General features: G+C 51.3%; 2 protein-coding genes across 2 annotated transcripts in view; one reads left to right on the top strand and one right to left on the bottom strand.

Annotated features, from left to right (window-relative positions):
• Positions 1 to 1155, top strand: part of CCNYL1 (cyclin Y like 1) — a 49381-nt gene extending 48226 nt beyond the window's left edge. The window contains exon 10 of the mRNA XM_054044275.1: positions 238 to 1155. Within this exon, the coding sequence (XP_053900250.1) occupies positions 238 to 354 (117 nt within the window). The 3' untranslated portion in view covers positions 355 to 1155. The remainder of the gene's footprint in view (positions 1 to 237) is intronic.
• A 9964-nt stretch (positions 1156 to 11119) lies between these two features.
• On the bottom strand, positions 11120 to 13352 carry FZD5 (frizzled class receptor 5). The gene is given in 2 exon segments (XM_054043874.1): positions 11120 to 13209; positions 13211 to 13352. Coding segments are annotated over 2 exon segments (2055 nt in total). The 5' UTR covers positions 13262 to 13352; the 3' UTR covers positions 11120 to 11205.
• Positions 13353 to 14668: the final 1316 nt, after the last annotated feature.

Below are 14668 nucleotides of genomic sequence, written 5' to 3'. Positions count from 1 at the left end.
GGTGAACATGGGGAGAGATCCTTAAAGATGCAGTTTCTACAGCCCCTTAATGGTTTCCCTCAACAAAAGGTTTTTTTTGGTAATAGCCTACCCAGGGCAGCAGCCAGTAGCGTCACTGAAAGATATAGGCACTGTAAGTGCTTGGTCCATTAGCGTTGCCGTTGTAAGAGCTTTCTTAAAATGTTTGAACGCTTCTAATTCCCGCATTCATTCTTTTGTATCTGAATGTATTTACAGGCTATCTCCAGGCTCTGTGAGGACAAATACAAAGACTTGTCCAAAGCTGCTATGAGACGATCTTTCAGTGCTGATAATTTAGTTGGTATCCGTCGTTCTAATGCCATCCTCTCCTGAGGAGAGAGAAGGGTGCAGCACCGTGAAGCCAGCGTACGTATGAACCGGAGGAATACCACCACTCCATGCACATAAGCCAGCAGTGATGGTGTCTTCCAGTAAGGGGAGGAAGGATAAAACCAGCCAAGGGACCCCAGGGCCTGAGGAGCATATTCCATTCAAAAAATGGGACCTTGTCAAATCAGTGCTCCTCCTTTAAATGTATCCAGAGGTGCAAAAACAAGCTCCCCACCTCCCCCCCACAGATGTTTGCTTACTGTGTAGGCCTATAGCTGTGAATGATGAGGTTTTTAATAATGAGTAGTTTTAAATTTTAGAATTTAAACACTAACCACGTGACGATAGTTACAATGTTCTTCCCTCTTCTCCCGGTCATCCAGAATCCTGCTGCGTTTGCCTTTCAGAGTGAATGCAGTGCTCTCACACACAAAAAAAGAGGACTCTAACAAAGTATAAAGCCACTCTGGAGTTCGAAATGGTAGCATAGATAAGTGTTGAGGGGTTTTGCTATTCAAAAGCTGCTATTGTTGGTGATGAGTTCAAAACCAAGAAGCTGTTTGAGCAGGATATAATAACTGTACCAGCAGTGTCGTTCCGGTAGAGACTGTCACAGGATTTGGAATGTTTTGGTTGGAAGCAGAGAAATGGTGTTACATATTGATTGTTCAAATGTATAGGGTCCATGCTGCATTTCTTGTGAACTATGGTGCTTCTCACTTTCTAATACTTTTACTACTGCTTAGGAAAATATGCATCCTGTATATCTTTCTGAGGCACTGAATGAGAGAGAGCTGTATTGGAAACAAAAAGAAGAACAGGAGTACTTGTGGCACCTTAGAGACTAACAAATTTATTAGAGCATAAGCTTTCGTGGACTACAGCCCGGCTGTAGTCCACGAAAGCTTATGCTCTAATAAATTTGTTAGTCTCTAAGGTGCCACAAGTACTCCTGTTCTTCTTTTTGCGGATACAGACTAACACGGCTGTTACTCTGAAATTGGAAACAAAGTCACTATCCCAAACAGTGTGGCAATCCAGTGATGAATAGCCTATTGCATTGCTTCTCTGAATTCTTCCACTACAGATCCATTGTGCTTTATGCAGTGGAGTTCTGACAAAGTTGATAAGATTATCGTGTCTGTTTTGGTTCCCTTAGACTTCTTGCTTTCAGATGGGGGTTTACTTTTGTGGTGGGACAGTGAGTTCGAGGATCCTGGACTCCCTGATAGGGGTAGATACTTATTCCCAATTAGCACATAAGATTTCGTTCAAAGGAGTTCTTAAAAAAAACAAAACTCAAATGTATAAGTTGTCAGACTTATTTTTTTGGAGAAGTGAACATTATAACTTGTGTAACTCTGCTTTTCCTGAAGATAGAGTTTACTCCTCCAGAATGAGAATTTGGGATGAAGTTTCCTTTCAAACTTCAAAACTCTAAACAGGATAAGTATTAATAGACTTTTCCTGTTACTAACCCTTATACCTCCTTCTCCCAGTTCTAGATAGATCAGTATGGCACAAAGTGCCTAGAAATGACATTAGTTCCTAGGACAAATTCTGTTCAACCCTGCTTCCATCCAAGGTCCAGTAAGTTATCAAGTCCCCATGCCTTTGAGATTAGGGACTTCTGAGTATAACAATTTGGCAGCATTCAAACTATTTAAATATGTATAGTATTTTAAAGTTTGCAAATCTACCAGCTCCAGCCCCGCAATCCATGGAACTTGGAACTTCAGGTATTGATCACGATTCAATTTTGAAAATAATGCTACATCTTCAGGTGGTTTTCCTTTCTCATGTTTGTATTAAAAAAAAAAAAAAAAGCTAATAATAAACTCTATTTTAATTAAAGCTAAAGGTGGTTAGAGTGTTCTGTACCATTTTCTGAGTTTGTTTGCAAATAACTTGTTGAACAGATTAAAATGAAGACGTGGCCCTGTGTGGCTACTTTAGAATCTCACCAAATCTTAGTCCTATGGTGTGTGAAATCCACCCCAATATGAGCTGATTAAAGTTTTTGTCTTACCACCTTTATCTGAAAATATCCCTTAGGAGCCAAAAATGAATATTAGAGGTGTGCTGGGGTCATACAGTTTGCAGTCAACTGCAGTTTGTGTGTTTTAAGCTGAAGGAAGGGTATGGCTGGCTGACAACTTCTGTGATTCCAGGTCCTATTTATTAACATTTGTGAACAACAATGTTTAACTAATGGTGACTGGTAGATTTTTAGTTTAAATGCAAGAAACTTGCTGGAGGTAACTTGTCTCACGCTGCTGCATTAGTCCTGCTTTTGAATCTACTCTGGAGCGAGGTTAGCTGCTTTTAATTTCCAATCTGATTTTTCAGGTTGACCTGTAACCTAATTCTTACAAGTCTGTGTTTTAGTTAATACTCTGCAACCTGATTTGAACTTTCTGAGGTGAATATAAACACACTTTTCCTGTGCTTATTTTGCTGATTGGTTATACAGCTTTCACAAATGTAGCAGGTGCCTTCTGGCACTTCTAAGGAAAGCATCACCTGGGCCTGGTATTCATCTTTTCTTTGACAGATGAAATAGTGAAGGATGTAATAGCACAGTAAGAAAAGAGATTTATGATCCTGGTTTGTAGGCGCATGACCGATCTTAGGATGTGTCAATAGACCTCTTCCTAACAGTGTGGGAGGATTGGAAAAAAACTCCCCACAAAGTAACATGAATCTGCAGGGCGTATTGCTAATCTTTTGTGTAGCTAGTACAGGCGCTAACTGCGTCTGACTCCTCATCACCAGACTGAAATCAGGAGCTGCCTTTGTTCAGTGGCATTTTAAGTTACCAAGTATCATGCCTGATATGTGGGGCTGCAACAGCATAGGGCATCTGATAACACGTGCAAAATAGATAAAATCTGAATTTGAAAAAGTCAGTTTACCTTAAAAATCAACTTTCATTGATGCATTAATCTGACAGACTGGCTAACAAATTGCTACTTATCAGTCAGAATGCTCATTCTCTCCTTTCCACCTCCCCCATATGGAAATCCACTGTTCAGCCAGCCTTTGGTGACCAACCCCTACAGATGTTATATGCAGTGTAGTTCTAGCTGTCAGTCCCAGGATATTAGAGACGAGGTGGGTGAAGTAATATCTTTTATTGGACCTTTCCCGGACCTGAAGAACTCCGTGTGGCTCAAAACCCGGTCTCTCTCTCCAACAGAAGTTGGTCCAACAAAAGCTATTACTTCATCCACCTTGTTTCTCCAACCTGTGAAAAATATCTTGTATGAAATTTCTACACAGTAAGATATTTGTGTGGAATCATCTTTTACTTTCTCTGCATTTCTACTGATATTTCAGTGTTCTTCATTTTAGGTGTAGGTGATCATATTTCTATATTATAGATGCTTTGAGTCTCCTTACCCATTGGTTTACATCTTTGCATTAAAAGCTATTGAAAATGACTTAGGGAGGAATAAAAGGTATGCTCTTTTTGCTGCTTCTTGATGGTATAAAGACATGAATATTTTTAGAACACTTGCTTTGGAAAAGCAAGTCCTTACTACCCTGTTTTTTGCAAGAGGAGTCGGTGGTTGATTGGAGAACTAGTGAGATTTTGCTATAACCAAACTGAAATCTGAGCTATTGAGGAGGGGGAAGTGATTTTTAATCTATTTAAAAGAGTTAAATAGGAGTTAACAAAAGAAACTGACAACCGCTTGTGAGAAACATCCATTCCCTTTTTGTTGAGGACTTAACTCCCACTCCAGTGCTCTAGTTTTCCAGCTAAAACACAAAAGACAAACCTTTAAAATCTGCTCTTCAACCTCAGAGAAATCGGGGATATTAAATCTTTTGGACCTTTTTACATACATAGAAGCAGCAAAGAAGTTGGGTTTTGCTTTTTGGTGCTGTAAGACACCTTAAGGAGAGACAGCATCTGTGTGTTTCAAAGGGAATCTTACCCAGGTTTTCCCCGGGAAGCCTGGTGTTTTTAGAAAAGGCTCCCTAGAAGGTGTCAACCGTGCTGTTTCAAAAACAAGCCATTGCTAAGAGGGAATTTATTCATAATCACTATTGGAAATGTCCCTTTAAAAACAGTAATGAGATTTTATTATAGAGGACAAGTTAATTCTTTTTCTCTCTCTGCCTATGAGCCAGCCTGGCAGGATAGATCAGTGTGTGCATTGGGCTATGTGTACTGGGTATAGATAACCCAATGAAAAATGCCCACCAATCCAACAGTTGGATACTTAAATCTTTGAGCTGCAACACTGTCATCTTCTAGTCGTAGCTGTGACACTGAATCGCTGGCAGCAAATTGCCCAGCTATGTGCTTGCTTCAATGCAGGCTAGTTAGAATCAACTCCGCTCCCATCCACAAGTAGTGTTAGGTGGAGATCAACGCTCTGTCAACCATTCATTGATACGGGCTTAGTCTGATAGAATCCCAGCTGAAGAATGCAAACTTGCTTCAGCGCAACCTTTGCCCTTTGGATACAGGAACTGTGTGTTTTGTTGCTACGGCAATTTAGTATGAGACCCACTTAAAGTGGGTTTGGCAGGTAGGAGGACAAGTACTCCTGGGATAGAATAAATGTCAACACCACCCAGATTTTTACCAAGAAAAGGCATCAGGCATAATGTGGGCAAGTGGAGGAGGAGGAGAAGGGAGCGATTTGAGGCAAGCGCTGAAGGAGGGAGAGGTGGAGTACGCGCTACAGCGTATGTTCCACGCACTGAAGTAGGGATGGCTGCTGGTCAATGGTGAAGTGCAAATCTGAATAGTGGAGAGAGCTCCACCAGAAGGAGGTGGTGGTATCTCTTCAGACCTAATTTCCATACAAGAACGGCTATACTGGGTCAGACTAAAGGTCCATCTAGCCTCGTATCCTGTCTTCTGACAGTGACCAATGTGCCCCAGAGGGAATGAACAGAAAAGGTAATCATCAAGTGATCCGTTCCCTGTTGCTCATGTAGTTCTTGCGTGACCTGTACCCAGTTTTTGTAAGAAATATCCATCCTTACGTGACGCATGTTCTCCTGCCAAGTGGCATACCAGAGATAAATGCAGAAAGGATTTATAGAGTGCACCAAATTACACCCCTCTTTTCTTAAGAGTGTTGTCACTCTTGTCCTTAACACTCACGTTTACCTTCCTTTCTCATGGTGCATGGTATCTTAGAAGTTGTGAGCGCTCTGGGTCATTGGACCTGATCTTCCTGTCTCTCGCATCTTTGTGGCTCCATTGAATGACTGCTGATTTGCTGTACTGGGGGTGGCGAATTAGGCTAACCTGTCAGTCTGTAAAGGCTATGCCTAGTTCTAAGACAACTGGGGGGGAGGGCAGCAGCAGGAGGAGACTAATCCAAGATACAGAAGTTTGTCCCCTGTAGTGCAGTTCTTGCCTCACAAGACTAAGATCTCTACAGCACCTGTTCCCTGCCAGCTCTTACGTGCTGTGCAAGACAATGGAAGAGGCAGCAGCTGCCCTGAGATTGGTCTGAATAGACAGATACGGACTGAACGCACCCTGGGGGACCTAGATTAGTGATGAGATGCCTAATTGGGGGATAAACTATTCCAATGGCTTGTTAGTAAGGGACTAACTAGCTCAGGTGACTAGCAACCTGCCACCTACAGTAACCAGTTTCCTTCCCCAGCTATAGGGATGAACTCTGGACCAGCACTGTGCTGATTCCTGGTGTGCCACTTCTGTACACCTCCTATTCACCTACGCATTCTAACTCCCCATGCAGATCCAGGCCTCCAAATCACAGAGTATGGCAGACTCCAGGAGAGGGGAAGGCTGGAACAAGACGAGACCCAGTGTGTGTTTTAAAGGGTGTATTTAAAAGGAAGTGAGTGTGCCCTAGTTTATTAGAAAAGGCCCCATTCTGAGAGGTACTGCAGCCTCTCTACCCAAAGGAAGATGTGGATCTTGATGCACGGCAGGATCAGACCCTGTGACCATCTTATTTGCACTGATGGAGAATGGCCAGACAGGTATTGGTGCCTTGGAATCGTAATCTTGGGGGTCAGTGTCCATATTTTGTCCATGATCACTTCTGATAGAGCTGCTTGGGTGACAGAAATCCAGCCGATGCTAGGCGTGCACACTTCAAAGCTAACTGGATAGCTGAGTGCTGCGTGATTAGTCACAAGTGAGCAAGTCTGAATGCCGAGCCTCCCTATTTTAAATGCTCTTCCTACAGCATGGGTACCTTTTAGACTGAATCCTTGCAAAATGAGATGTTAGCTCCTGCAGAGGAAGATTTCCAGGGTCTGTCTTGTGGATTATGTGGGTCTGCACCAAATCTGGACACAAGACTGAGATTGGCATACACTCCTAGTTGACTGAGACTTGCTTGACTGTGTTAACTGGTAAGTACCAAAGGACAGGTGTGTGGTGCTTGAGTTTATTGCTTGATAAGGACCTGACACTATTCCAAGTCAAAAGACACTTACATTTTATAGTAAGGCCTATGCTCTAGCTATGCAGTGTTACCTGGAACAGTCAGGGCAGTGCACTTTACAGGAGCTGTTATGGACAGGAGCCAACAGCAATGCTTGCCTTGAAAGTAACTCTTCATCTATGTGTGTTTACCCCCCCCCTTTTTTTTAAAGTCACAGAACAGACCTAAGCTTCCCTCCTCCCCCCCCCCCCCCCATTTCTGTAACATTGCCTTACAAGGCTTTGTTTATAACCTGTGTGAAGACTTCTGGTGGGATTCCACTAGCTGCATTCCTATTTCCTGCAGGGAAATGTGACATGTTTATTATTTGTATAATAATGCCTGGAGTCCCCAATGTGGGAATAGGGCCTCATGGAGCTAAGCACTACTCCTATAAGCCCTATTTCATTGCCTCAGGGCTAGTCTCAGCACATCCCTTTCAGTGCCTCCTGCTGGTAAGAAATGGGGGGAAAACATTCTCCAGCACGTTCATTTCCCCCTCTGTTGTTCCTTTTATTTTGCTCTACCATCATCAGGAACAAAGAAATAAAAATAGACACTTTTGTTTTCTCATAAATAGCTAATCTCCATATTTTTTCTTTGAATAAAATCTCAGGTTTTCTTCAACTTTTCACAAAATAGAATACATACAAAGTTACTTCTTAAACAAAAAAAAGTCACAGGGTCAGCAACTGAAGTGTGTGAAGTCTAATGCGGATAAGTGTAGGCCCCACCCAGCTGGGCACAAACTAATGTCTCTTTACCCACCTCCTGCTTTTAGTTGCTGCTGAGAATGCAGTGGTGAAAATTTGGAGAATCCTGAAAGCCAGGGCAAGTAAAGTTTCAGCTGTTATGATTGTCTGTAGCAAAGATTTGTCACTAGCCTAGAGCTATCTTGACCACTGCTTCACCTATGCTCAAATTTTTTCCAGTAGTCCACAGTTTGCAGCTGATTTAAAAAAAACAAAAAACTGCACTGAGGCAGTTACACTTGAAGAAGAAAAATCCTTTGCTGTGGTTTTGTTCAAAGTATTGAATGAAGCATGTCTAGCTGTGCCTACACAAGGCCACTACACCAAGAGCCGGGTAAGACTGGGCCTGAATTTGACCACTGTAAAATGAGTCAGGATGCTGGACTACACCCCACAACTAGCCCCAGTGGAGCTAGGCTGAAACTGCCTTATTAATGAGAACAAACCCGTCTCGAAGTTCACTAAAACTCTCTATTATATACAGACCAGCTTCCATAGTACAATTATTTACAGCGTGTAACTGAGCCATCTCCAGGTGAAGTACTGTACGCTCACTGCATGGCAGGACCCTTCTGTCACAGCTGCTGCTAACTTGTGCTGGGGAAAGTTATTGCCCAGCTGCTGGGGGCTTGTTCATATTCCCACCACTACCACTGGCCATCCTTGGTTTGCTGGCTGGCTGGGGGCTTGCTTTCCATCTTGGTTTCTGATAAGCAGGGGAGTAGAATTTTGCCTATAGAGCTGCCTTGGGAGGAAGGGATGTAGAGCTTTCAAAGCCTGGCCAGCTCAGGGAGCAGGTGCTCTCTGGCGCTGCCATGGCTATCTGAGGTGGTGCAACTCAGCAGAGAACATTCACCTGCTTCTGGGGAAATCAGGGTTTTTAGAGCTTTCCCCCTCACTCCTCCTACTGCCCACACAGCGAGAGGCCTCTCGACTCAGGGGCCTGGGCCTTGAAATATCCTGCTGCTGGGGGGAGGGGCTATGTCCCTTTTTGTGTCTGGGGAGTGCAGGTCAATGCACCAGCCCTGTCCCCTTACCCATGTGGGTCCTGCTGACTGAGTGCTCACTGCTCAGTGCCAGCTTTAAACCTGCACCACTTTATAGTCCAAAAGCAGGTGTTGGGCTACTGCCACATTGCATCAAAGCTGGAGGCTGGTGCAAGGACAGGTTGGGGGCAGGGAGGTATTAGGCATTGGCTTAGCAGAAACTGAAGAGCACCCTGGGGTTTTATTCCTAAATTTAGTTCCAGGGAGTGGAAGCAGCTCCTCGTGGGAAACTCAAATCAGCTGGGTGGGGGGGGGCGCTGCTCCTTTGATAGAGTTGGCAATTCCTGCCCCTTAGCAGCCAGGAGCTTCGCATCCAGCTCCCCATGCTGGGTAAAGCGGAGGGCCCAGTTTGGCAATAGCTCCTTCCTCCGACCTCGTTCAGGCCTGCGACTGCGGCCTGCTCTGCACTGGCTGACTGTAGGGGGAGCAAACGCCTCCATGTGTGGCCGTGTTTAGGCAGGTGCACAGGGAGGGGAAGCGCCCTATCAATTGCACTCCTGTGCCCCAGTCATGAGGAGGGAGCAGTGAGCCACTGCTGCCAGCTTTCCAGGGGGAGGGGCGGGGAGCTCATTCTCCCTCCCAGGGCTAAAAACCCAGGCAAAGGGGCCTGGTGCTCCCTGCCCGCTCGGGGAGCCTGGCTTAGGAGCAGCCCATGACATTGACATGAGCCGAGGCAAGTCGCCACGTGCTCCGGCTGACAGGGGATAGACGGGGAAGGGGCGGTGCTCGGGCCCCGAGTAGTGTGTCCAGTTCAGGGGCAACCGCAGAGGAGCCAGCAGCCTGGTTCACGCCGGTGGTGGAAAGTCGCCTCCCGCTCCAGCGTGTCCCGGGCGAGAGCTCCTGTCAGCGCCCAGCCGCTGGAGCAAGGCCGGCGGCCGCTGCTTTGGCTCTAGGGCGCTTTAATCCGCCCCTCAGCCCAGCCCAGCCCTACTGCTGAAGTCGGAAACCCGGCCGGGCGGCACCTGCCTAGACCAGAGCGGCGGAGGAAATGGCAAAGCCGGTTTCAATAGAAACCCCCTGGCCCTGGTTCCCCGGGGGAGTGAGAGCCAGGCCAGTGCTACTGCAGCAGGCCGTGGCCTGGGCTCAAGCCCGCTCTGAGCGGCCGCTCGGCATCTCCCCCCGCAGAAAGGGCAAAGGGCGCGTTGAGCTTTGCTTGCCCGGCTGGGGGAGAACGGGCCTGTCCGCTAAGAGCTGGCCGGCGATTGGCAGGCTCGCCTCGGGTGGTTTCGGCAAAGCCCTAACCCACTGCAAGCAGGAGGGAAAGCGAGGGGCAAAGGCGGCAGTAAACTCCGCCCGGGCAGGCTGGGGCAGGCGCAGATCTTTGCCCAGCTCAAGACGGTGGCAAAACTTCCAGGTTGCAAACACGGTTAGGCTTTAAGTGCGCAGCGCCAATAAGCGACCGCTGGCAGCCGGGGCCTTTTCCCCTCCCCGGCCCTTTAAGGGAGGATGAAAAGCGCCCCCTCCCCCGACACTTGGTTTTTGTAACTGCAACCTGCGCTTGCTTCCCTCCCCCCCCCCCCCCCCCCCCCCGCTTTACTAACCCGGGGGACTGACTCTCTTTTGAACAGGCGGACTGTTAAAGGCCCCTTGTAAACTACGAATCTCTGCTTCGCAAGAGCTCACCGAGGTTTAAACTCCCCCCCCCCCTCCACGGGGCAGGATTCCCGGGGACTGCCATGGCCCCAGCCTTGCGTGGGGGCGGGCTCTGGTCTGGTTCCTGGGCAGGGAGCCGGGTGGCCGAGCACCCAGCAGGGGGGGGGGGGGTTCCGTTCGCACGCAGTTGATTAAAGCCCCGCGGTGTAACCGGGGTGTCCCTGCCTAGGGCAGCCACCAGCGGGGTCTGGCCTGAGAGCAGGGAGCCGTTTCACAATCTCGGGGGCCGGGTCGTTTCACCCTAGGAACCCAGCTCATCCCACGTCCTGGGCTCGGGCTCTGCTCTAGGGGATGACAACGGATTAGCCCAAGAACTGTCCCGCTTTTATAGGGACAGGCCTGAGATTGGGGCTTCTTCTTAGGGGGGCGCCTATTACCCCCCACCCCCTAGCCTGATTTTTCACACGTTCTGGCTGGTCACCCCCATCATGCTTAGGTGACTGCCCGTCCCATGCCCCTGGGGCGGGATCCCGCGGAAAAAGGCAGCAAGGATCGGTAAAAAGGGCACGAAAACCCCGTGTTTATTCTCCGCCCCCGCCAGCCAGGGTTTTTGAATAAAGTTACACTGGAAGCTGATCTTCCAGTGCGTTGATAAAAGGCTCCGTTCAACGGGCTCCCTTTCCTGGTACATCCGCCCGTGGGCAACGGGGAGTGAAATCTACCAGCCCGCCTCAGAGACACGGCCCTGCTGGTACCCGCGAGAGGGGCGCGATCAAGAGGCTGGAGTTACCTGCTAGCTCAGGTATCGTACAGCGGCTCTGAGCGGGGCCGGCCGGAGCAGTCAGCTCTCCCCGCTCAGACAGGTGGCCACAGGCGCTTCGGGGGACCCTCTGGCCCTTCCCAGCGGGATCCCCTTCCCATTACAAAGGGCTGGGGGATGCCGCAGCTCCCGGCCCCCGGAGCAGAGCCCCCACTCTCCTGCTTTGCAAACCCTGGCCCCGGGGGAGCCTGGCGCGGTCCCGGTGCTCGTCACACCTGAGAAAGCGGGACTGGTTTGTGGTAGGAAGCGGCGGGGGCGCCCCCAGCCCTCGCTGTCAAAGCGGAGCCGGCTTCACTGTACGTGGAGGGCTTCCTCCCCCGGCACCACTTCCCCGTGAACTGCCTCCAGGAGTCCAACGTCTTTCCGGACCAGATCCACACGCCCGAGGTGATGCCCACCACCAGGCACATGAAGTACTTGAGCATGAAGATGGCGTAGTCCGGCTTGGGCTTGCTGGGGTCGCCGGGGCAGGAGCAGTTGTGCGCCTTCTCCCAGCTCTCCCGGTAGTGCTGCTCGTACACGTAACACGCCACCACCAGGGTGGCCGGCACGGTGTAGAGGACGGTGAAGATGCCGATGCGGATCATCAGCTTCTCCAGCTTGTCCGTCTTGGTGCCCCCTTGCTTGATGACGCTGCGGATGCGGAAGAGAGACACGAAGCCCGCCAGCAGAAAGAGGGTCCCGGTGAAGAGATAGACCACCAGGGGAGCCAGCACGAAGCCCCGCAGGTTGTCCAGGTTCTGGTTGCCCACGTAGCAAACCCCCGCCACCGGGTCCCCGTCCACCGAGCTCAGGGCCAGCACGGCGATGGACTTGATGCTGGGGATGAGCCAGGCGGCCAGGTGGAAGTACTGGGAGTAGCCGGCGATGGCCTCGTTGCCCCATTTCAGGCCGGCGGCCAGGAACCAGGTGAGGGACAGGATCACCCACCAGATGGAGCTGGCCATGCCGAAAAAGTAGAGCAGGAGGAAGACCATGGTGCAGAGCGCGGGGCCCGTGGTCTCGTAGTGCACGTGGCGGTACTCCGGGTTACAAGCCACGCTGGCGTGGCCCGCCACCAGCCGCACGATGTAGCCCAGGGAGACGAAGAGGTAGCAGGCGGAGAGGAAGATGATGGGCCGCTCCGGGTAGCGGAACCGCTCCATGTCGATCAGGAAGGTGGCCACGGTGGTGGAGGTGGAGAGGAAGCAGAGGATGGACCAGAGCCCGATCCAGAAGCTGGCGAAGGTCTTCTCGTCCTGGGTGAAGTAGGGCTGGAAGCAGGGCACGGCGCAGTTGGGCACCTGGCCGGTCCGGATCTTGCTGTAGAGCGGGTGGGACTCGCGGGCGATGGGCACGAAGGGCTCGGTGCACCGGCACACCCGGCCGCAGTCCGGGGTCAGGCTCCTCTGGGGCCCCCTGGAGGCGCGGGTGGGCTTGGCCAGGGCGGGCGGCGCGGCGGGCGGGGTGGTGGGCTCGCTGCGGTTGTAATCCATGCAGAGCGTGTCCGGGTCCCCCAGCGCCGGCAGCCGGTCGCAGCTCATCCGCTCGGGCCAGGCGAAGCCGTACTGGCGCATGAGGGGCGAGCAGCCGGCCTTGGCCCGCTCGCACACGGCGCGGCAGGGTGGCAGGGGCTTGGCGTAGTCCAGCAGGCAGATGGGGGTGTAGACGCTGCAGAGGAAGAAGCGCAGGTCCGGCGAGCACTGGATCTCCACCAGCGGCCAGAACTGGTGCACCTCCAGCCCCGCCTCGTCCTGCGTGTCGTGGTTGAACTGGTTGGGCATGTAGGTCAGGTTGTAGCCGATGCCCTTGCACATGGGCACCGTGATCTCCTGGCACACGGGCGCCTTGGCGGCGGCGGCCGCGAGCAGCGGGAGCCGCAGCAGGAGCAGCAGGCTCAGGAGCCCCCGGCCGGCGCCGACCATCGTGAGCGCAGCGCGCCCCGGCACCGGCCGCGGCTGGCCCGGGACAGCAGCAGACGAGCTCGGGCAGGAGCCGCGGAGTCTCTCCCCGGCGCCCGCCGGCGGCGGGGAGCCCGAGTCCGGCGGGCCGGGGCGCTCCCTAGGCACGGGCGGCGCTCGGCTCCCGGAGAAGTTTGGCAGCGGTCCCTGCGCCGCGCCCGGCCCCTGGGGCATGGCCCGCCCGCGAGGGGCGGCTCGGCGCTCAGCCCCGGCCGGCCCGCTGCCCCCGCACGCGGGGCTCCATGGCCGCGGGCAGCCACCTGCAGCGAAAGGGGAAGGGGAGCGAGGTCCCTGCCACTGCGATCCGGTCGGGCGGGAAGGGCATCAGGCTGCCCCGGGCGCCCGGCACCGTGTAGCCCCCCTCAGCCGCTGCTGCGCTCTGCCGCCCGCGGGCTCCGGCCCTGGCACTCGCTGCAGCCACCGCCACCCCTACAGCCGGCGCGGGCGGAGTGGAGCCGCGGACACGGCCACCTGCGCTCAAATGCACGGGCTGCAGCCCCGCCCCCTCGCCTGCTGGACACGCCCCCTGCTGAGTGCCACGCCCCTCCGCGTTTAGCCCCACCCACTCCCCGCGGTGATTCCCCAAGGGAACGTCTCATTCCCCCCCTCCCATTGGGGCACACACCGGCGCTGGGCGGGGCGCCCCACCTCTGAATCTGCTTAAACGGGGACCCTTCCCCGAGCAACCGGGAAGTCTCCGCTTCCAAAGGGAAGCCACTGCCAGTCCTCAGGCACAGCTCCCCATCCAGGCCACCCTGGAGCACCCGAGCTCTCACCTCGACACAGGCACCGGCGGGGGAAGTGACTTGCAGTGTCAAATGCAAAGTTGGGTGTTGTGATGTGTCCCTTCTCTTGCCCTGATTGCACAACATCACAGCACTGTGCTAGTGCATGAGACCCACAGCGCGAAACTGACTTGCAGAGCTTCTCTTTGCAGCTACCACAAACATAAATAGTAAACAATCCCTATAAGGAGGATAGATCTGTGCCATCAATGCAGCTGTCATAATCAAGACTGTTGATTAATAACACAGATGAGGAATTTTAAAAATCTCAGCTTAGGGATTTGTAAACTGACAGTGCTTCTTAAAACCTTCTAGGTGTCCTCATTTGCTAATATTTCAACATCTAGAGAAGGCTCATAAGTTTAATATGTTTGAGATGTAGTTCACCCCATGCATGTCCACAAAGATAGCTTATATGACCTTATATATAAACTTGGCGATAGGTGGACTGGGATAATGGAGCTCATTGAAACAAACCCGATTCCCTCCACAGAGATAAGTTAAAGTGAAGAACAGGAAGGAACGGGACAGAAATAAGCTGTGGCTTTGTGCTTTCAACACCTAAGAAGTGCATCAATAACCTACTAATGCATACTCCGGAGAGCCTGAGAGCTCATTAATTATACATTTCATTCAAAACTCACACACAGTTTTTTGGATGTTTCGCCAACATATCCTTCCGCTATGAAAAATAGCTCCCAGTAATAGGATAAGCAAACGTAGCAGGGAAACATTTATAAACCCCTTGTCTCAGCTATTTTGAATCTAACTGGATCCCTCTTGTTTGAGGTGCGTCTCCTGGACTCTCAGTTAGCTTCTTCTGGCCCTGCAGAATCCCAACTGCTCTTTCAGCAGCAGCACGTGGCCCTACCAGACCGGATCAGCTCACTTTCTTTGATAAAAAGCTAATTGAACAGCTCCCAGTTTTGCTAGACACCAGACCATGA

Source organism: Malaclemys terrapin, chromosome 11 (assembly GCF_027887155.1).
Source record: "Malaclemys terrapin pileata isolate rMalTer1 chromosome 11, rMalTer1.hap1, whole genome shotgun sequence".
NCBI lineage: Eukaryota > Metazoa > Chordata > Testudines > Emydidae > Malaclemys > Malaclemys terrapin.
The sequence above is the reverse complement of the archived record's forward strand: the minus strand, read 5'-3'. Positions and strand labels throughout refer to the sequence as shown.